The 21359-nt window shown below is 42.2% G+C and overlaps 1 protein-coding gene across 2 annotated transcripts; it reads left to right on the top strand.

Moving 5' to 3' along the window:
- The first annotated feature begins 447 nt into the window (after positions 1-447).
- On the top strand, positions 448-21345 carry SFXN1 (sideroflexin 1). 2 transcript variants are annotated; one of them, XM_057378484.1, is made up of 12 exons: positions 448-548; positions 1243-1358; positions 8070-8244; positions 8836-9006; positions 9953-10051; positions 11346-11421; positions 11968-12053; positions 13280-13407; positions 13927-13976; positions 18864-18913; positions 19562-19609; positions 21231-21345. In XM_057378484.1, exons 3-12 carry the CDS (start codon positions 8081-8083, stop codon positions 21325-21327), a joined length of 969 nt encoding a protein of 322 aa, XP_057234467.1. In that variant the 5' UTR covers positions 448-548; positions 1243-1358; positions 8070-8080; the 3' UTR covers positions 21328-21345. The 2 variants fall into 2 exon arrangements, with proteins under 2 accessions (XP_057234467.1, XP_057234468.1); XM_057378485.1 differs by lacking the exons at positions 448-548; positions 1243-1358 and adding an exon at positions 4819-4891.
- The last annotated feature ends 14 nt before the right edge of the window (positions 21346-21359 follow it).

The following is a 21359-nucleotide window of genomic DNA, read 5'->3' as shown; positions in this document are numbered from 1 at the left end:
TCCTTTAGAACTCGGAATATTCTGTGATTTTGTGATGTTGCGATCTGCAGCTTCCTCGGGAGGGGCAGCGGAGGGGCAGCAGTGACAGGACCCGAGAGAACGGCAGGAGCGGTGTCAGGCGAGGAAATTAGGAAAAGGTTCTGCACTCAAAGGGTGGCTGGGCTCTCCAGGGAAGCCTAACAGAGATCAAGCAGCGTTTGTTTGGAAAGGGTTCTCAGGCACACGGTGGGATTGTTGGGGCTGTACAGAGCCGGGATTTGACGATCCCAGCGGGTCCCTTCCAGCACGGAATATTCTATTAAACCATTAATGCCATTAACCGTGAGAGAACGCGAGGCAGCCGCGGCTGAGCGTTCGCAGGGCAGCGGGCGGAGCTGGGAGCGGCGGCCCCGGGCGGTGCCCGCACAGCCCGGCCCTGCCCGGCCCCGCCGGGGCGGAGCTGCGGAGCGGAGCGGGGCGGCCCCGCCGCCTCCCCGGCCCCTCGCCCGCGGCACCGAGCGAGGCTCTTCCGGGCAGCGGGGCCAGGGCGGCGCGGGGCCGGCGGCCGGGTGAGTACCGGGCCCCGGGGATGGGCTGCGGCGGGGACGGGCGGAGGAGCCGGGGCCGGCGGCGCTCCCGGTGCTGCGCTGGCGGCCGGGCACGGACCCRGCTCCGCCTCAGCCCCCTCCACAGGGAGCCAGCCCCCCGTGCTGCTCCATCCCCAACGCASGGACCCAGCCCCATCTGTCCCCTCTGTCGCCCTGCAGAGGCCCTGATCTGTTTGTGATGCTTCTCCCCACCGAAGGGGTCCAGCCCCGTYTGCCACATCCATCCCCTCCACGGGGATCCAGTCCCATCTGTCACCCCAGCTCCCTCCACAGGGGTCCAGCCCCGAATGCCACCCCGGCCCCTCTATAGGGGACCAGCCCCCCGTGTCACCTCTGTCAMCCTGCAGAGGCCCTGATCTGTTTGTCAGTCTGTCCCCTCCACAGGGGTCCAGCCCCAGATGTCAGCCCATCCCCTCCATAGGGCCCGGCTCTGTGTGTGTCACCCGTGTCACCCGTGTCACCCGTGTCACCTGCCCAGGGCTCCAGCCCCACGTGTCACCCCCCTGTCCCTGCAGGAGCAGGGCTGGGCATGGCAGTGCAGACAGCCAGCACTGTGGGGCTGCCACAGCCCCCTCCCCCCCGCACACATCACCGCTCCCTGCGTTCCCACTCCCTCCCAAAATCTGCCTCTGACCGCTTGCTGTCCCCTGAGCAGGGCTCTGAGTCACAGGCATTGCGTGACAGCGGCACAGATTCCAGGCCTGCGAGAGACAAACCTCCCTGCTGCAGGGTCATCCTTTCCAGGCGAGGAACACGCCAAATAACTCCAAGGTCAGACTCTGATAGCCAGAGACAGAAATTTTAATTATGAGTATTGATAATTTTTTGATTGAATTATGAATAATTTGTTGTTATTATAATGGTATGGGGGTGAAGATTGGCTTTGTAACAATATGCAAGTAAAATATCTCCTATATGGAAGAAGATACATGAAATAGTGAAAAAGTACAGAAGAGGGCCATGAGCACACCTGGGGTAGAGCCGAACCTACTGCAGTTTATTGGTGGGGGTTAAAACAYAAGGAGCAGAAACAAGCTTGCAGCAGTCAGGACTGAAATGAAAGGTTACACTAACCTCGGTTAGCAAAGGAGGTTTATTTTTCTTTACGTGGAGATGAGGTGAACACGTGTGGTGTGTCTGGCCGTGCCTCCTGAAGTGGGAGAGGAGGTGGCAGAGCAAAGCCAGCCCTGCTGAGCTGGCTGCAGGGATCTCTAACATCTGGAGCTGGCTTTAATGCAGAATGATGAAATCTCTGGTCAAGTTACACGCCAAAGATGGCTCCTGTTTTGAGGAGAGAGCCCCAGCAGCAGGCTCATCTCACCCAGGCTGCTGCTTTTGTTGCTAGGCTACAAGTGGGATGTACATTTATAAGCAAAAAAAAAAAGTATCTTGTAGTGTTGTCATGCTTGGCCTTCTCCAGTATTCCATTTAGGATTGCAGTAGGAAAAATCATAGTGCAGACAAGATTTTTTTTTTTTCCCCCCTGGTGATTTAAGTAGGCATTTTACTGGTAGAAGGTGCTTTGGGAAAGAAAAAACTTGGCAAGTGGCTTTAACATTTGGTGTAAGTACATTGCATCAGACTCCCAGTCATCAGCTGTGCTGCTTATTTCAGACTGTGGCAGCAAATGTGCTTCAAATAGAGGAATACTGYTGCTTCCAGACTCTGATAAGTCTTACATGTGCTCTTTTGCCACCACACAAAAGTGCTTTTTTCCCCCCGAAAAGTCTGTTAGTTCCCATTTGAACTAATTAACTGCCATGACTGACATCCCTGGAGAAGTTCTTGTGTTCTTTTCTTTGCCAGAGCAATTAAAACATGGGTTTGCCTTTYTGCTGTTGCTTTGCCAGTGTGTTGTAGTTTTCAAGTAGAACAGGTCATTTTTTTTCCTAATCAGAGGGAGGTTTATTTCCTGTCTTTTCTCCTMAGCCAACACAGCAGCTCTTTGGGTGGGCATTGTGGAAAATTGGTCATTGGAAACAAAAAATATTGAGTTTGTTCAGACAAAGGAGCCCCAAAAAACAAACAGTGTGATACTTGAGGAATAAAAAGGCCCAACAGGACCCCTGAGTATTTCTCTCAGATGAAAAGTGGCATGGGAAATGTTTCAGAAGAACTCAGCCCTACAAAAACAAGCAGCCATGGGCACTTTGGTTTATAAATGTGTCAGAGGAAGAACCTCTTCTCCCCATTTTGTAACAGCAGGTGCCTTTCTCTACCTCAGGATTTTCCAGGCAGAATCTCATTTCCCAGAACAAGGCACTGACAGCTGGACATCAGGCTCTTAAAGAACAGCTTTAAAGAATGGAGATGTAGGGAGCTAAGTGTGTCAAATCTTATTTTTGTCTCTCACAGTGAGTCTGCACATGAAATATCAGCAGCACCTGGCTCTAACTTTTGAACTATTCCTATCSTAAAGAATTCTGTGAAGAAAGAGGTTCTGCTGTTACCTTCTATTTTTACTGGGTTTCCAGGGAAAAGCCTCACTCTTGTTTTTTAAAGAAAGAATTCTTAGTTACCTCTAGAATACTTTGTGAATCATTATCTGCCCTGAGCACCTTTACATCACCTGAACTTATGGGTCTAAATCCTGGTGAAGGACACCACCTTTGAAAAAAAATTGTACCTTTCTTTCAGCATTTGTGCAGGCTGGTTGGAATTCTCTTTTAAGCTGGATAACCCAGCACATCCTGTGCTTTGTAACAGAATTTGCATTTTGGGAACTGGGCACTCACAAGTCAAATGTCGCATTGAGCATTATCACAGTTCTATCTGCTCCACTTTTGGGTGTAGAATTCTCTTTAGACTTCTCCCTGGATTCACAGTTACATCATCATGAAATTTCCTTTTCTGTCACTCTGGTCCCAATTTTAGATGATACTGTAAAGAAATTGAYGAAAATTCTTAGTAATGGTGTTTTTCAAGGCTTGGGTTAAAATACAAGGTGTCAGTAACATAAGAAAATAGAAATGGTTCCAAGGAAGGTAGCAAAGCTGCATTTTTTCATTTGTGCAGTGCTGCATAAGTTTAAGTTGCCCAGAATTTCCCGGATCATTTGCCCATCTGGGTTATTCGGCATGCAACACGGTGTAAAATAAGTGATCAGATATCTGGGTTGTTCAAAATTGGGTGGTTTGTTACTGTCCGAAATAAATTAAATTGTAGTTGCTACTCTTTTAGTGTTGCTTTGGTTTGAAAAGTGCTTACATGACCTTCAGTGTGATGTTTGAAAGATGAACTTTGAAAAGGAACAGCAGAGAGTTGAACTCCTGATAACTCCTGAATCTGCATTTTGTACAATTGCTRCAACTACTGTTAACCTTTAAACGAGGTTTAAAGTCTCCTGCTATTGCTGCTTCTGTGGAAAATCTAAACGTAGCCTTTGTACCAAAACTGTTGGTCAGACTTTGTGCAGATTTTGTCTGTAATTGTTGTGTTGAGAGAGGCCACTCTCACTTATTCTTAAGCCCTTTATTCCCTCCAGTTAATATTAGTATTAAACATTAGAKCATGAACTGGCAGATGATTCCATCTGATCAGAGAGGGCAAGAAATTTGCCATGGGCAGGGACACGTTTCTCTATCCCAGGGTGCTCCAAGCCCATCCAGCCTGGCCTTGGACACTTCCAGGGATCCAGGGGCAGCCACAACTTCTCTGGGCACCCTGTGCCAGGGCCTCCCCATCCTCACAGGGAAGGTTTTTTTCCTGAAATCCAATCTAACCCTATTATCTGACAGTTTGAAGCCATTCCCCCTTCTCCTGTCACTCCAGGCTCTTGTAAACAGTCTCTCTCCATCTCTCCTCTGAGCTCCCTTAAGTACTGGAAGGCCACAATTTGGTCACCCCAAAGCTTCTCCTCTCCAGACTGAACAATCCCAATTCCTTCAGCCTTTCCTCACAGGAATAAAACACAGTCAGGAGTTCAGGAAAAACTTTATGAACTCGCTGTGAGTTATGACTCTGAAAACTTGATACATGAAAAGAGTGTATCCAGTGTGGAACACGTGGATAATCAAACCTCAGTGTCACTGCTGGGGAGAYAAACAGTGCCAAAAAATGTCCCTGGTCACGGGAATGCCATCCCCCATTAGTGTTCACCCAGCTTTACCCGGGACTGCTGATGCTCAGCCAGACAATCCGGCAGCACAAGGCAGGATTTAGCTGCTCTTCTCCACGGGSAGTTTGGATACAGCTGCTCTAGTTTGGAAACTGAAAGGGTTYAGTGATATGAATGTGCCAGAGAGCATAGTCCGTCCTTTATTGCTGGTTTAATTCTCTGGGGGAAACAGCTGCAGGGTTTCCAGGTACAAGTGGTTCTATTAAATACCTTTCTAATTGATCTGTTATGTGAAATAGTGAAAATATGAATTGTTCTCTCTCTTACTGTCTGTTTTCTGTGATAGTTGTTAATTGTTTGACTGCGTTACAGGGTCATTTCTTATCCTCTTCAGTCCTGCTGATCCTCCTGTGTGAACATAACSTCAAAGTGACATTTCARTACAGATTATTACRAAAGCTAATGTGTTTGTAAAATTCWGWTTGTTTCCCAAATCCTCTGTTAATGGCACTCTTTGTGGAGAAGAGTTGTTTCAATATCAGCCTGGGCAATTTTGCTGCTTCYACCTTAAAATTTAAGGTGCTGTTGATTAAAAATTTTATCCTATTTCAGGATAAGTTGGTACTTACAGGATGGCAGCAGATGGAAGCAATAAATGCAGATATTTACATATATAGGCATCTTAACTAATTAATTAATGGTTAGGTAGTTTGCCTTCATTAGTTGACTGTAACAAAGCAAATAGTTTTATCTTTGTCTTTATCTTTATTGTGCTTTCACCTTCCAGTTCCCTTGCAAACTTTCTACTTATCTCAAGGTTCAGATGGATTTATTTAAATTCAATTTAACCCTAATGTAATATACTTTTTTCTTTACCCAATTCAACTATGGATAATGAGAACTTAAATCTTGGGCACACTTAGTACAGATGGAAAATTATATCACTGAAGGTAGTGGAGTTCCASCCTTGACAAAGCATTGTAGTTAAAATAATAATTAAACCTTAAGTAGTTTTATTACAGTGCTTTTGTTATGGGGTATTTGAATGGATTATGCAAACAGCAGCACCCCTCTGAAATTGGATCTGAAAATTAAGGTGACAGGTAGGTAAAATACTGTTGCAGCAACTTAAATTGAGGGTGTTGCACCTATTTCTTGCAGTTTTACAGTCTCACTTTAAATTAAAAATGAAATTTTAAAAAAGCCATATAGTTTATGATGATGATTCTGTGGCTGTTAGACAATATATTGATGAAATCATTTTTTGTCCAGTCACCACTTTTACTTTATAGTTGGACATTTTGTTTTACAAGAGGAGCCCTTTGAAGTATGTTAGATTTCATTAGCTTACGTTTTTGTTTTATGGGATTTATTTCCCTTTTCAGCATTTATTCATAGGGTCTGGCAAGTCATGAGTAGCATCATACAGTCACTGTAAAACAAGAGTTGGAGCTTTTGTTGTAAAAACATTTTGCTGGAAAAGTTGTAAATGGGCATTTTTGGTGTCCAGTTCACCCTGCTGGTCACAGCCCATTGTCCAGCAGSGCTCCCAGAGCTGCTCCCTGGAGCTCCCCCAGTTTGGGTTATTCCTCCCCAGTTTCCTGCCCAGGCAGTAAATTCCATCAGCACTCGTGGGTCAAGGAGCATCAGAGCAGGCACTGAGTAGATAAAGTGGGGAGGGGATAAAAGCAGGATGTGAATGTGTTTAATCTTCTGTGTTGGGTACATCCACCTTTTCTGATTGTTTCAGATTGAGAAAATCCGTGATTGAACCATGAGGCATCTGCAGTCAAGGCAGATCTTTAATGTTTTAATTTCTTKTTATTAAGTGGCTTGAGTTTGTATCAGAGATATATGAAGGGAATTCACAGGGAGCCCAGTAATCTATATGCTCATCAGAGTGAAAAGGAAGAACTCACCATAATAAAGAGAAAAAAAGCTTGTGTGTATGCACTGCTTTATTCAGCATTCATTAGACAGCTTTAACCAGATTATCATAAGCTATCCTAAGCAGTTTTAATCTTTCTTAATGAAATGGATCATTTAATTATAAAAATATTTACACTTGGACTTTCCTATAAATAAGGGAAGCAGTCACAGAACGAGTTACCACTTGTAATGTCCTGAGTTTTATCTTTATTTTGGTGGAAAAGAGGRTTTGAATAAAGCCTTCATAGGGCTTTGCAAAACGAGCAGTTCCCGTTTTAGACCAGAAGATGGACTGCGAGTTCACAGCTCTGCTCACAGGAGGGTGTTTCTAATGGTAAAGCGAAAGAAAGGGAAAAGAAACCTAAGGAGCATCCCCTGTTGAGATCCTGKGCATGAGAAATCTGTTCTCCAAATCTGTCCTGAGTCTTTTTTTCATTYYYAWGGTCTGTGTTCATCCTGCARCGTGYMTGGTTGAGAGGTGTATCACATGAAAATAATCCTACTAATAAACAGTGCTTACAATGATATTAACAGAGAGAGAAATGTGAATGGAAGAAGGATGAAAATATTGGTTTCCCCAACTRTACCACATTTATTAGCCTTCTGGTATCATAGAATCACAGAATGGTTTGAGTTGGAAGGGACCTTAAAGATCATCTAAAATTGGATCTAAATGTATAAATATATAAATATATATTTATATAGATCCGATTTCCTTCTGCCATTTGAGCAGGCATTATTTGGAAGAGGATTTTTTTTTTAAACTGGTTGTTAAATATCATTAGATGTTGAAGTCAATGTAGTCATCCTGAAGTAATTTTTACTTTTCTGGGCCCCACAAATGCACAAGTCTGTTAGTTCATTGTCCTTCACTGTAGTTCTTCACCCTCTTTGAAGTATCGTTAGGAGATCTGGTCATGTGTTCATAATGTGGCAAATTGTTGCATTATATAATCTCTGTTTTGTTAAAATATAGGTTTAGAGAAAAAACATTTATTAAAATTAATTGGTGGGTTTGTGTTCCTAATTTTTGGTTTATTTTGCTATGCCAGAGAAGTTAACTGGATTTTATTAAATATTTCATCTGTCACTGCACTTTATAGCACTTCGGGCATCTCTTAAAATAGTTCATTCCTCCTTCCCTTCAATACATTATTTTCARCAAACAATAATTCACTACTCAAGTGAAGCATTTTCTGATTAGTATATTGTTGTTTWGTATGTCTGTTCATTAATAAATTTCTATAATTGCTTTGAATCTGCCTCATCCTCAGGTATTTATGCAAATGTAACAAATAATGTATAAATGTTTTGGGGCATTGGACACAGAAGCATTTCTGTAGATTTGCTCCTTTAAACCTCACTTCTGYGAATGGTCGGTTGTTTGTTCTCTGGGTTTTTTACTCTAAATGTGGCCATTTTTCATCTTGCAGATTATAGATATGYTAAGAAATCAGTGGAATTTTGAATTGCAAATGTTGATGTTTCCTTGGCAGAGCGTTTGAAGATGTCAGCAGATATACCATTAAATATTAACATCAAGGAGCCCCGATGGGATCAAAGCACTTTTGTTGGACGAGCCAATCACTTCTTCACTGTAACAGAYCCCAGGAATATTTTGTTATCTGATGCCAAACTGGAAAATGCAAGAAAAATTGTGCATGATTACAGGTATGACATTGACTACTTCTACTACTGGCCCAAGAGTTAATTATAAGTATATGGTGATATATTTAAAAGAAAACACTTAAAAYACTTTGTTCATTGCACCACTTCTCATTCTTACTTCAGAGCTTGAAACCCTTTTATTTTTTAAATCAAATTTGTTAATGGATGGGGGGAAGTTATGCCCCTGTTTAGGGTTCTGAAATACAGAAATGTCTAATTYTGAAAATAGTTAGTATGACAAAAAAGCTTAAACTTCCTCTTATGTGTAGCATTGTTTGGAGCAAGGGATTTCTTAAATACTCTCAAAATGAATTTTCAAAGTTTCACACTAATGATTCCAGAGATTTTGGCTCTACATTTTGGCTCTACATTTTGGCTCTGAGATCTAGTACAGGTTTGAATAAATTGACTCAGCCAACATAAACACTGCTGGGAGTTTTAATTCTTTTTATTTTACCAGTCCAGGCTATCTGTGAGTCTCAATTATCAGGGAATATCCCTGAATGCTCTGATGCCACAACACTCACGGGAGTTCGGAGCATTTTATAACAGTTGTGCTTTTTGCTGATGTCTTGTTTCTTAACCTGTCCCAAGACAAGGTATTGTGGCACCTGGCTTGACAGAAGATGAGTTGTGGAGAGCAAAATACATTTATGATTCAGCCTTTCACCCAGACACCGGGGAGAAGATGGTGTTGATCGGCCGAATGTCCGCCCAGGTGCCCATGAACATGACTATCACAGGCTGCATGATGACCTTTTACAGGTGAGTGATGGCAATATAGCACATAAAACATTTGCCTGCAAGTTAGAGAAGAGAAAATGAATAATATTGTCAAAAGATTTATTGTAAATATTTTTAGATGTGAAATTTTGCTTCCTTTTCTCTCTGCATTCCCTTGTGCTCATTAAGGTTCCCTCTAGAAGCAGTTTAGAGGTAAGCCTTTAGCCCCTCTCCTTCACTATCCCACTTTCCCTCTGGGAAATGTTCCAAAATCCCATCTGTGTGGAGGACAAAGAGAAGACTCCTGGGAATTTCTAACCTGGTTGGGGTGCAGGATGTTCTTTGTGCCACCTGAGTACTGGGAATGCTCCAGTCCATTGGTTGTGGAGTTTCTCCAGCTCCCCTGTGATCTCTGCATTTCCTCAGTGCTTCTGGAATCCCCAGGACAGCRAAGCTCACAGCAGAAGCTCTTTTAGCAGCTTTGATGTTAGAAATACTTTTTGACACGGGATGCAGGAGCTGGTGGGAGCTCAGAGGAAACAGCAGCAGCCTTTTGGATGCTGAGATTATACAAACACCTGACACACACCTCAGTTTGGGATGGTGCTTATAATACACATGTCTGCCTTAAAGAGCAGTCAAGAACATGAATCAAACTCTCAGCACAGCTGCCCATTCCCAAGCACTGCCCACTGTTAACTGCTTGTCCTGTTATGATGTAAACACCACGAGCAGCTCTGCACCTGTCCTTTGCACTATTATTCASATTCAAAACTAGGTGATTTTTCAATTCTTCTTCTAGAAAAAACTCTTTATTATCAGGTCAGTATCTCACTGACTGTATTGTTTCATTCAAATAAAAAAGACCCTCAGCATGGTTACTGCTTGCGGTGACTGTTCTTGATTTGTCTCATTTTTCTGTGCTGCTGATTCACCTGTGGGTTTAATAATAATAATAGTAATAATTACAATTGTTTCTCTTTTCCAGAACGACACCAGCAGTGCTTTTCTGGCAGTGGGTCAACCAGTCCTTCAATGCTGTAGTAAATTACACGAACAGGAGTGGGGATGCCCCAATCAGTCTCAGGTCAGGCACTGAACCACAGAATTCTGATGAATTTCCAAGTTGCTCTCTGTTGTTCTTGAGCATGGTTGAGTGTTAAAGTTTGAGGAAAGACAGGAATTAGTTTTGCCCTCTGTCCTAATTATTAATTTGATATGCACAGATGAGAAGTCTGAGAATGGCAGAGCCAAAAACTCCATTTCTGCCATTAAAGACAAGCCTGAGCACCTCGATCATGAGCACTTAACAGAGCAGGACTTAATGCTGCCAGGCTCAGTCGAGCTTTTGCAAGTTCCTCATCAGTTTGGTGTCATACCAGGATATTTCTAAGCTGATATTTTGTGTGGGCCTTCAGTTGTGTCACTGTGCCACCCTCTCAGTGCCAGCACACACCACACTGTGGGCTCATTGACAAAAAGAGATTCCTTCATCTGGTCTACTTGATTCTTGTTTCTGCTTGATGGCTAAAAAAGAGACTAAATAGATGCAGAAAGCAAGAAATCCCATGCTGAAAGAGGGGAAATTTAGTTGGATAAACAGAAAAATCTGCTGTGAGGGTGGTGAGGTTCTGGCACAGGGTGCCCAGAGAAGCTGTGGCTGCCCCATCCCTGGAAATATCCAGGGTTGGAAGGGGCTTGGAGCTCTCTGGGATAGAGGAAGGTGTCCCTGCCCATGGCAGGGGGTGGAATGGGATGTACTTTAAAGTCCCTCCCAACCCAAACTATTCTGGGATTCTATGAATAGAAAACTGGAATTGCAGGGCTYGACTTTCTGGTTTTGGGGCTGACTTGGTTAAAGGTGTCTGGGAGCAAACTGTGGGTTCAAGCACCTACAGACATCTCCTAGCTGGGGAGTATGTAAAGTGTGGTTTGGGGCAGGTKGGGYTGGATWTGAGTGTTTGCAGYAYAGCTGGTCTGTGTGTRKGGGGYTTGGTATGGTTGATTTTAATTACTRTTACAGACAAGGCCTTGGAAAWCCAAACTGATTTTACTAGRKAAAGCAATTAGGAAATCAAATAAGAACTAATCCTTCAAGGTGTTCATTCAGACACATGAGAAAATGCTGAACAGGCAGCAATGCCCAACCAGCAGAACCTGATCCAGTATTACARTGTGGTTTGAATATGATTTTTACTGCTGGTGAAATAAAAGTGTTTAATTCAGTGTTCCRTTTAGATCTTCCATCCCCACCTTATTACAGTAGCACAAAAACTTCTTCTTAACATCCAGTGGGGGGGCATAATGTGTAAAATGTATTTCTTTTTCAAAGTGACATGAACGTAGCTGTGCATGTGCAAAYATTTTCATTTCTGTTTTAGCCAGCTGGGAACAGCCTATGTTTCTGCCACCACAGGTGCTGTCGCAACAGCCTTAGGACTTAATTCATTGGCAAAGGTATTGCTGGGTTTTTTTTTTCCATTCTTACTAAACTGTGGTGTCCTGTGAGAAGCTCACAGCTCATTTCCCCTCTGGTGTATCTGTGTAGTGCACAGCTCCCTCTGTGGAGTTGCCATAACTGCTCTTTTCTTTAGATCCCAACCTTATTTTTTCCCTGTGGAGATGGGTTTGTACATATCTGTCAAACAGCCCATGTTTGGTTTATGCAAACTCTGTCTAATAAGGTGCCTTTTTTCCTGTTTCTTTTTCACATCTCAAGGCATCTAATAGCACTTAAAATTTAATTGGAGTTGTAATTACACTTCCCTGTGATGCTAATTCAGAATGGTTTTCCACTCTCCTGCCACTGCTCACTCTGGAGAGAAGCATTTATTACTTTTTTCTTGTTTGACTCTTGTTCTCTGCCCACCAGTGAGTTTTCACWGAATTTTAATATAAAGGAAATAAGTCTCATCTATCATTAGCACAGGAAACATTTCAATAAAGACAATAATTACCTACATTTTTATTTTCCTTCTTTTCCCCTCTCTGTGTGTTTTACAGCGCGTCTCGCCTCTTATAGGGAGGTTTGTTCCTTTTGCTGCTGTTGCTTCTGCCAACTGCATCAATATTCCACTAATGAGACAAAGGTAGGAAGGAGAACAAAGATCACTCATGCTAGAAGAAAAGATGTTTTTGAGTTTGTAAATCAGCATGCTGCTAAATAAAGCACATTTTATATCTTTAGCTTGTTCCAGAGCCTTGCAAAAACCTCATGCATGAGGCTTTGACTGGTTGTTTGTAACAGGTATAAAAYAGAACATGCTCTTCTCTTCAAATAAATATCCAAAGAGTTCTTCAGGCTTGGATCTCAAACCAATTACTGGTTCCTTCAAAACTTTGATCACATGGACTTTTGAATAYCAAGCTACACTTTGGAAAAATACAGTCGTTTCAAAAATGGTGCTTCAAAATCCCACCTGCAGAACTTAGTCATAGAAGTCAGGTTCTGCAGTTCTGTTTAATCATCGAGGTGACAAAAATACGCAGTTTGTCAGAAACAAACTTTTTTTGTGTTGTGATTTGACTAGGAATAAGTCAGTAGGGAGTAGTAGGGAAAAGGAAATTAAAAGCATCCTATTAAAGCACAATGTTATGGGCAAAAAAAAAGGGAGTATTTAGAGTTTGTATTTACAAGGGAAGTTCATCGGTGGTAGAATTTTATTTTTTCTAAAATCTGAAGAGAAGAACAAAGGCAGCTCTCATGGTACCTGCTGTTCTCTCTTCTTCTCCCAGTATGAATTTACCACCTAACCCTGCTCTTGAGCAAAAGATCTAATAGCGAATAATGCAGTTACAAAAACAGTTTGGTTTGTTCCTCCTTTCATACTTTCAAGTATATTCTCCATTGTTGAAATGACAACTCAGTGCCAGAGGGGAATTTTCACAGAGCCTTCTGTTTTATCACACTGAAAATAATCTTCCTGTGTTCCATGAGCTGTCTGTCAGATTGGACAGCCTCCACTTCCAGAGCAGTCCAGAAAATCCACTTTTCTGAATTAGTTTGTGAATTGACCTCTCCCCTCTGTGGAACACAGAAAAAGCACATCTTCCTTGGAATGCTGTGAACAGATTCAAGCAGCAGATTGCTGTTACAGATATTCAGTTGGTAACCTCTCAGCATATTTTTCCTTGGTCTTTCTCTGCCTTTTGAATTTTTTTTGTGCCGAAGAGTGTTGCAAACAGACTAACTGATAAAATAAAATAGGTAATTGTTATAATTGATGATTTTAAKGGACTAAGGTGACAAAGAAAAACCMGTGAATAAATAAATTCACATCCAYCACTGCTTTATTTTTTACCCCTTATTCAACAGGGAGCTCAAGTTTGGAATTCCTGTCACGGATGAGAATGGAAACAGACTGGGTGATTCATCCAAAGCAGCTCAGCAGGCAATCACCCAGGTGGTGATATCCAGGATCCTGATGGCTTCTCCTGGCATGGGTAAGGATAAACCCTGTGCAGTCCTGATTAGCAGTTCCTGCTGTGAGAGAGATTCAGTTCTAGCCCAGTGATTTTCCTCGGGGGCCAAATTACCTCACAGTTCTTACAGTTCCCCAGGCAGTGTTTGCCTTTCTGTTCAGAGCCTCCCCAGGGAGTTGTGGAAACATCCACACTGAGTTGCTCTGAAGTGCAGCAGAAAAGCTCCTGGGATGCTTGGGATGCAGAAAAGATACAGAGAGCAAAGGAATGGGAGCRAATTCCACTTGCTTGGAATTGTTTTGGGTGCTCTGCCCAGTGCAGTCACTGAGCTCAGGTTTGGTTACATGTGAAATTCCAAGTTTTGCTTTTTGGGAGAATTTACCTCTGTAAATACCAATCCAGTTGGCCATGTGAAATGAAAAACTCAGKGAATGACAAAAGRCTGTGAAAATTGTGTAATRGTATTAGTTCAGCTAAACTGAAAAKGAAAACAAAGTTCCTTTCTCTCCAAAGTTAATGCCTTTTTTATCTTATTTTCAGCAATTCCACCMTTCATAATGAATACATTGGAAAAGAAGGCCTTTTTAAAGGTTAGTCTCAGCTAATCTATCTATATGTGTTTCATCTCCTAAATCAATATTTTAATTAATTTAATATACTTTCTGAATCTTCCTATTTGCTTCCCAAACACTGGGAGGACATCCCTGCAGAACTCGCTTTACAGCTGTCGCTTTCATTCTGCCTCTCTTAGAGATAACTTGTTTCTTTCTATCACAGTGTAAGGTAACATTGTGAAAATAGAAACATCGTTGTTACTTTTATAATTGTTTTTAAAATGCACAGTTCCCCCTATGAAATAAACCTTCCATGCACTGAGTCTTGAAACGGAGTTTATTGGGTAAAACCGAAACATTTTAATAATGCTGGTTTTTTTTTCAAGTTAGCTGCTGTAGTAGCAATTTGAGTTTGGAAGCAAAAGTAATGGTAAAAAACTCTTTAGAAGATGATCTTTTAACATTTGCTGAATGTAAATTGCAGAGTAGGCATAGAAAGGGCATTCTTCAGCAAAGATTACTTATTTCCTAGATTCTTTTTAGCGTAAAGTAAAACACTTGGTGTTRGCAAATCCATAACCTACATCAACATTATGCACTGTGTGTGCATGAGAGGGTAAAGAACAATAATGGAATTAGTTACAGGGTTGTCTAACACGAGGGGAGTAATACTCAGGTGAGGAACCCTTTATTTCTTTACCAGTAAAGGGAGTTTCATTCTCACTGCTGGTATCACTGATTTAATTATTTGGTAGCTCCAGGCAAAGCTTCTGCCTGTGAGTCCCACCCAAGAAGCCTAAGAAAATGTCTCCTTCCTATTAGAAAAAAATTAGGAAAAAAAAAGCATGGTCTGAGTCACCAGACCCTCCTTTGGAAGAGTTTGTGTGGAGACAGGGAAGACAAGCAGGGGAAGATTTTGTTTGGAATGGTTTTGTTTGTTTAAGATAAAGCTTTCTAAAGTGTTTAAATTTTATCTCTTACTGTTTCTGCCCTTCATGTCTCTTGTGCAGGGTGAGATTACCCAGTTAGATGCCCCATTTGAAAGGGTTTCTGTGTTTATAAGTCAGGAACAGATTTCCAGGGGTGGTTGTGGCTGCCCCATCCCTGGAAGTGTTTGAGGTGGGACAGGGCTTGGARCAACCCTGGGGTAGTGAAAGGAGTGGAACTGGATGATCTCTAAAGTCCCTTCCAACCCAAACCATTCTATGATTGTCTTGCAATTTTAATTTTTTTTTCCCTAAAGTGCTTTGCTTCCCTCCCACTTGTTAACAGAAAACACTCTTGCTCAGAGTGTAAAAGCAGGAAATGTGTCATTTGAGTTTTAGGGTGAAAATCAGGGTGTGCTGCTTTTATCTCCTGGAAGAAGTGAGCCTGCAGGGCATCCAAACACACCACAAYTTGTGATACTGTGGTGTTCTTGGGAATGCATTGCCTGGAAAATAAACTCTTGTTTAAAAAAAAAAAATAGAGAAAAAAATATTTGATATGTATTTGACATGTGAGAAATGTCAYCAACGCTATCAACTCAGCTGACAAATACATGGGATTTGTGAAGAAGTTGCAGCAATCCTCAGGGTCTGGAGACAAATACCTGTTGGTTTTCTGTGTGGTGTCATCAACATGAGGGTGTTGTGAATTTTTCAGATCAGCAAAAATGAGCRATTTCTGCAGTGACTGCTCAGTGGTCTCTGGGACCATCCTGACCGTTTATGCTCACCTGTCCTCTCGCTCAGAGACTGAATCCAGGTGAAGCCCTGCTCTGCAGGTAGCCAGTGGCAACCCCTRGTAGAAATTAGTATTAAACCCATTAAGGAATGAGCTGCATTTTTAACCAGCAGCTTCTGCATGTCCCCGTGGAGTTCCAGCAGCACCATCCCCTCCCAGCACCCCAACCCCACACTGCTTCACTAACTCACTCCCCCTGGCCTTCACTGCCACTCTTGGAAATAATTCCTTCACTGCTTGCCAAAGCCCGTTAAGCAACACACAAGGCCAAAAAATARGCAAATGGTTGTGAAATGATAAAAAGAAAAGAGAAAGCTGGCCTGCAGTAAGGCAGAGAGAAGGAAATGCTCCTGGAATGTTGGTCTCAGAGCAGCCTGTCATCCTGTGATATTTGGAATAAGATGTAGGTCATGTAGCCCTGCTCATCCCCCACGTTCCCACAGTGTTTTGCACCGAGGCATGAGTGTGAATTAACAACATTCCCAAAAGTTACTGCTAGCAAATGCCTCAAGACTGTTGGTAGAACACAAGCACGTATTTACTGCTTCAAAAAGAAAGTTGCCTTGAAAAAGTATTTTTATCTCAATATGTTCTCTTGCTGTAGGTTTCAGCAGCAGCTTTGGGGCCATTTTATGTAATTATGCAGCGTAGCAGTAATTGATTAAGCTGCATAATATCTATTTTCATTATCCCTGCTGCCATACTCCTGACCAGCTCTGTGCAGAACCAAGTTATTTTATCTGCTGCAGCAGGAAGATCCATAAACAACCTTGCTCTGAGGGTTTATAGATTTTACTTACAGGTAACTTTCCTCCGAAAGAAATAAATTGGGGTTTTTTTCCATAGAAACTTACAAAAATTTGAATGAACACTGAAGTTTTAGTTTATATTACTACTCTTACAGCTTTAGCTACAGTTTCTCTCCCGTTCTGCATATTGTATTAACATCCAAGTTGATTCTAGAAGTTTCCTGATATATCCTTGAAACAAGGTCCCTGAGGTCTTTTACTCTGCARCTAAAATCTGTATTCAAAACGGTTATTCAAAAACAGAACAGGGAGCCTTTTTCTTCAAGCATTGTTCTTGAATGCCTTATGCCCTGAAGTCCTCCATGCATTCCTAATTTCACTGTCATTTCTTTTATTTATTTTTTTTTTTGAAAACAGGCATAGCTGGCCTGGGAAAGCTGACAGATTTTWAGATAGAACAAAGAAAGGAGGCAGTTAGAGAAAAGCTGATTCTCCTTAYGGCTTTTGTTTGCTTAATTATCATTTCTCCATTTTCTCTGTTTGCACTAACCACTAAAATGTCATAGAGACATCTGGAAATTAAATCCTAATTCATTGGGAGCTGCCTTCTTCCGGAGTGAAATGACAGTTCTCTAACACAGTGAATTCTTCTGCTCTTTGTCTTGTAGTTTCTCCATTTTCTCTCTTTGTGGGGGYRTGCAGCCTGYRTTTGAGTTTTTATTGTTTTACGTTKTTCCCTGGGCAACTCCTAGTTCTTAATTCTGACCTCCCAGAGTTACTTTTTCCATCCATCTTTGTGGATTAGTGCAGCCTGGTAACATTCTTGAAAAATAAAGTCTGTAATTCAGATYAAGTTGGCAAAAAATGTTCCAGCACATAAACTCAAATGTTCTTTGAAGAGTCTGTATTAGACACCTCRCTGTCTCAGATCAATGACCAACTCTGACAAAGGCATGAAACCATTTATTCCTCTCAGGACACCTTCCAACAGCCTTTTCAGGTATAAAATTGTATCTGGGGCTTTTCTGTTAGGTACCTTGGATCCCACACTCCCACTGCAAGGCACAGCTTCCCTGTCCCTGCCTTCTCCTCAGAGGGTCAAATTAAAGGGTTTAGGAAATGCCAGAACTGCAAAGCTGCACTCTTTACCCTCTGTGCTGTTGTTATTCCCATTTGTTATCTGTTGTTCCAGGTTATTGCTGAATTGCAGAGTTCTTCTTGCACTCATTTCTGGATTACAGATTGGCTCCAGGAAAAAAAAATAGATTAAGGAAAAGTAAAGCAATCTTCCACACTCCTTCTTCTCCTTCAGGCGCTGGAGAAATTTTATGCCACACAGGCTCATTTTCCCACTCTCAGTCCTGAGCTTTTCCTCCTGAGCTTTCTACATTTCCTTTGTCCACTTCCACTCTCAAACAGTGCCCAGCTTTTGCTCACCATTTTCCTCTCTAACTTCTGTATCTTGAGAAATTCTTCTTGCAGGAATAAGCATCATCTTTATTGAAAACATCATCCACTGTTATCAATTGATTTTTACCTCGTGAGCTGTTTTAAAATCCCCTTTGTGTTCTCATGGCAGCTGTGTATGTCCTGCTCTTAATGTAGCAACAGGCAGCAGTGTCCATTGGGTTTACTTCATTAGTAATGAATTTCGACTAAAATTCTGCCAATGAGGGGGAGTGGATTCCTAAATCATTTAAAAGCCTGTAAAAAAAAAATTCTTGGCATATATTCAAGTTCTGCAAAAGTTACAGAATTAATGAGGAATATGCTAAAAATGCATCCATGGGTTATGTGTTGCTTTCTCAGCTTCGTTTTCCCAATCCATCCACCCTTCTTTCCCTCAATAAAAGGTGAATTCTGGCAGAACTGGAGTGTTGCTACAGGGACAAGTTCCTGCTCATCAGGGGAAATCAGATGACAGGAGAAAGGGCTAAGAGAGGCAGATTCACCTTGTGACTTGGCATCTCCCTTTTTTATGGCCAGTGCCTGCTGTTGCAGGATAAAACAATTTGATGCCACTGAAGGGAAGGAGCTGTAACCAGACCTTGGAATGCCTCTTCCTTGGAATGCCTTGGCAAAACTCCCTGTGCCCTTCAGAGGTGTGGCAGCAYCACTCCAAATTTCAGCTCTGTTGCTACYGAGGGCTCRTGGAAACCAAAGAAAAGCCCCAGGWTCAGGTCCAGGTCAAACAGCCAAGCACTCATTGGAGTTTCTAAGGGACACTTCCTCAGGGTCACAGGGTGCATTGATCCACTGGGAATTTCCTGCTTTTCAAAGGAGTTTGGTTCTCAAACTGGAGCTCAGCATGAAGCCACGCTGATTAGGGTTTTGCCTTCACATCTGAGAGTCTTTTAGGTGCARTCTCTTACAAAACAAGARTTCCAGGAAGGTGGGAAGTGGGAAAAAATGATGTTTTAATTCACCATGTGGGGTTTATTTTCAACAGAGATTTCCATGGATGAGCGCTCCCATTCAAGTCGGATTAGTTGGAATCTGGTAAGTGGTTTCTTTGGGTTGGGTCTSCTATCTTAAGAGATCCTTGTAGGGGTTTTGAGAAAGTAGCAATATTTGTTTTTTTGGGTTTTTTTTTAAGGAAAAAAGGTTGAGAGAGTTAATGAGGGCACAGCAGTTATTTCCATCTCTGTAATTGATAAAATATCATGTTAAAAACAAAAAAGCCGTTAGCAGGGAAGCTGCCAAGAAAAGCAGRAGGGAGAAAGGGAGTGGCAAAAAAAAAAGGAATGTGGCAGTTTGATTAAAAAAGGTGCTCTGGCTGCTACCTCTAAACAGTCAGTGGAATCTCATCCTGGAGGGTGATGAATTCTTGAAACATTTGGTTAATAGGGTTCAATTTGCTGTATTCTAGCATTTTCTGTTGTCCTGCACACTAACGTAAAACACTGTAAGAACATCAAATGGTAATTTTAGACACATTTGGGAGCATGGACTTGATACATTTAGTGCTATGTGTAGATCAGTGATTACAATGGAGGAGATCAATGAAGGTACAGTGGAGTGAGAAGCAGTTGATARAACTTTACCTCAATGTACAAAAGAAAAAGTTTTTTACCTAATTCATGCATGAGATTTTTGAATTTTCCTTCAGCACTCTAAACATTGTAAATCTGGTTTTATCTCCTCTAGTCTCGTGTTTGCAACTCCTCTGTGTTGTGCACTGTTTCCTCAGAAAAGGTGGGTACTGCTGTTAATTATTCTCATTTCAGTGTTACTCGAGATCCATTTGTTACTGCACAGACACAAACAAGGTCATTGCCTGCTCAAGCACAGTTTTAATTCCAATATTACAAAGGTGACAAACAAGAGAATATACAGAGAAGTAATAACTGTGTTAATACATCAGTAATATATAATAGTTGTTTACAAGGCCCAGCAGCTCAAGATGAGTTCTATTCATATAGAACTCATATTCAATATATTCATTTCCAGTAAGGTTGTGGATGTGCTGGGGGCTGCGGGTGGGGCAGGGTGGGTGCAGAGTCCGGCCGGCTCCCTCTCTCCAGCCCGCAGAAATGGATGGAGAAAAGAGCTTCCTTCAGGARCTCACAGGAGGAGCTGACCCCGGTGCCCCCTCCGGAGAGCAACAGGAGCTGTAACAGGAACCTCGGGGTAGCAAGCTGGGAAAGCAGATATGAGCAAAGTCCTGATCAGAAACTCGGCAGGGCAGTGGTGCGAGACACAGTGTGACAAAGAAACCTCAGAGCAGTGGCAGAGAAACGGCAGGGTCTGGGCCTGGTGGCAGCAGAGAATTGTTCCCTCAAGGCAGCAGCTCTGCCATCCTCGTCTAAAATCGAGAGCAAAGGAACCAGGAACTGCCCCAGCTCCCCTTTCCCCAGCCCAGTTCTCATGGCATCTCTGCTCTTCCCAGAAAAATTTGCAGCAGAGAAGTGCAACTCCTCCCCTGAGCTTAGCAACTTCTTTTGTCTCTCTTAAGTACCTGCTCATTATTATTCCTTTGCAACAAAATGGGAAAAAAGATCCCTAAAAGAAAAGGAAAAACCCTAACCTCCAACMGTAATAGGGACAGGGCCTTAAATGCACCTGTCCCTCTCATTTTAATAGTGGTTGTCTAAACTCAACAAGCTGCCAGCTGTAACTTAAACAATCCAAGCTTGAGCTGAGTCCATTAAAATACTGAACAACTGAGGCAGCTTTTGACTTCCAGAAAACAATACCCAATTCTCAGTGTTGTTTGAGTCTAACAAAGCTGTCTGACACCATCTGTCTCCTAGGACAGAGAACTGTGGTAAACAAGTGTCACTAGGCTACCTGGAGATGACTTGACAAACCAACCCAGCACACATGGTACAGTTCTTGATTTCAGCCAGGGCTCTCCAGTTCAGAGGAAGATTAGACCTTGAACTGTGTTCAGGAAATTGCAGCTGTTCAAATGACCTGGCAGCTTAATTCACTCTACTGTGAACCAGCTCTCATAACAAACCTTTTATTCAGCTGAATAAAATCAGATAGTAAGTAAATAGGCAAATACATTATATTGAATAAAAACACCTTTAGGAAGGTAAGTTTCTATTGCCAGCAACAGCCTMAGCAATGAAGTGGATCTTTACCCTCACTGTAGTAGCAACAGCCATTTCCTGACTCCATAGACTATCCCACTGCCCTTAGAGCAGGGATTCACTTGCCCTGGTCTGCGAGTATCATCCCTTTATAAGATGTTTAAAAATATCTGAAAACTCTTTTGGCAATGCAGGAAGTTTCACCAGATGCATTGTCCACGTTATTGCACATTCTGGTGCTTGTTTGATGTAACCCCTTTACTGTTTCTTTTGTGCAGTTCCATGTCGGTATCAAGCTTGGAGCCAGAATTGCAAGCCAAGATCCRAGAGAACAACCCTGGCCTAGAACGTGTATACTTTAATAAAGGATTGTAATTCAAGGAAGGCAAAGTATCTTTCAAAGAGAA

This window comes from Malurus melanocephalus, unplaced genomic scaffold (assembly GCF_030028575.1).
Source record: "Malurus melanocephalus ecotype Western Australia unplaced genomic scaffold, MMel_1.1 scaffold_362, whole genome shotgun sequence".
NCBI classification, from domain to species: Eukaryota; Metazoa; Chordata; class Aves; order Passeriformes; family Maluridae; genus Malurus; species Malurus melanocephalus.
The sequence above is the reverse complement of the archived record's forward strand: the minus strand, read 5'-3'. Positions and strand labels throughout refer to the sequence as shown.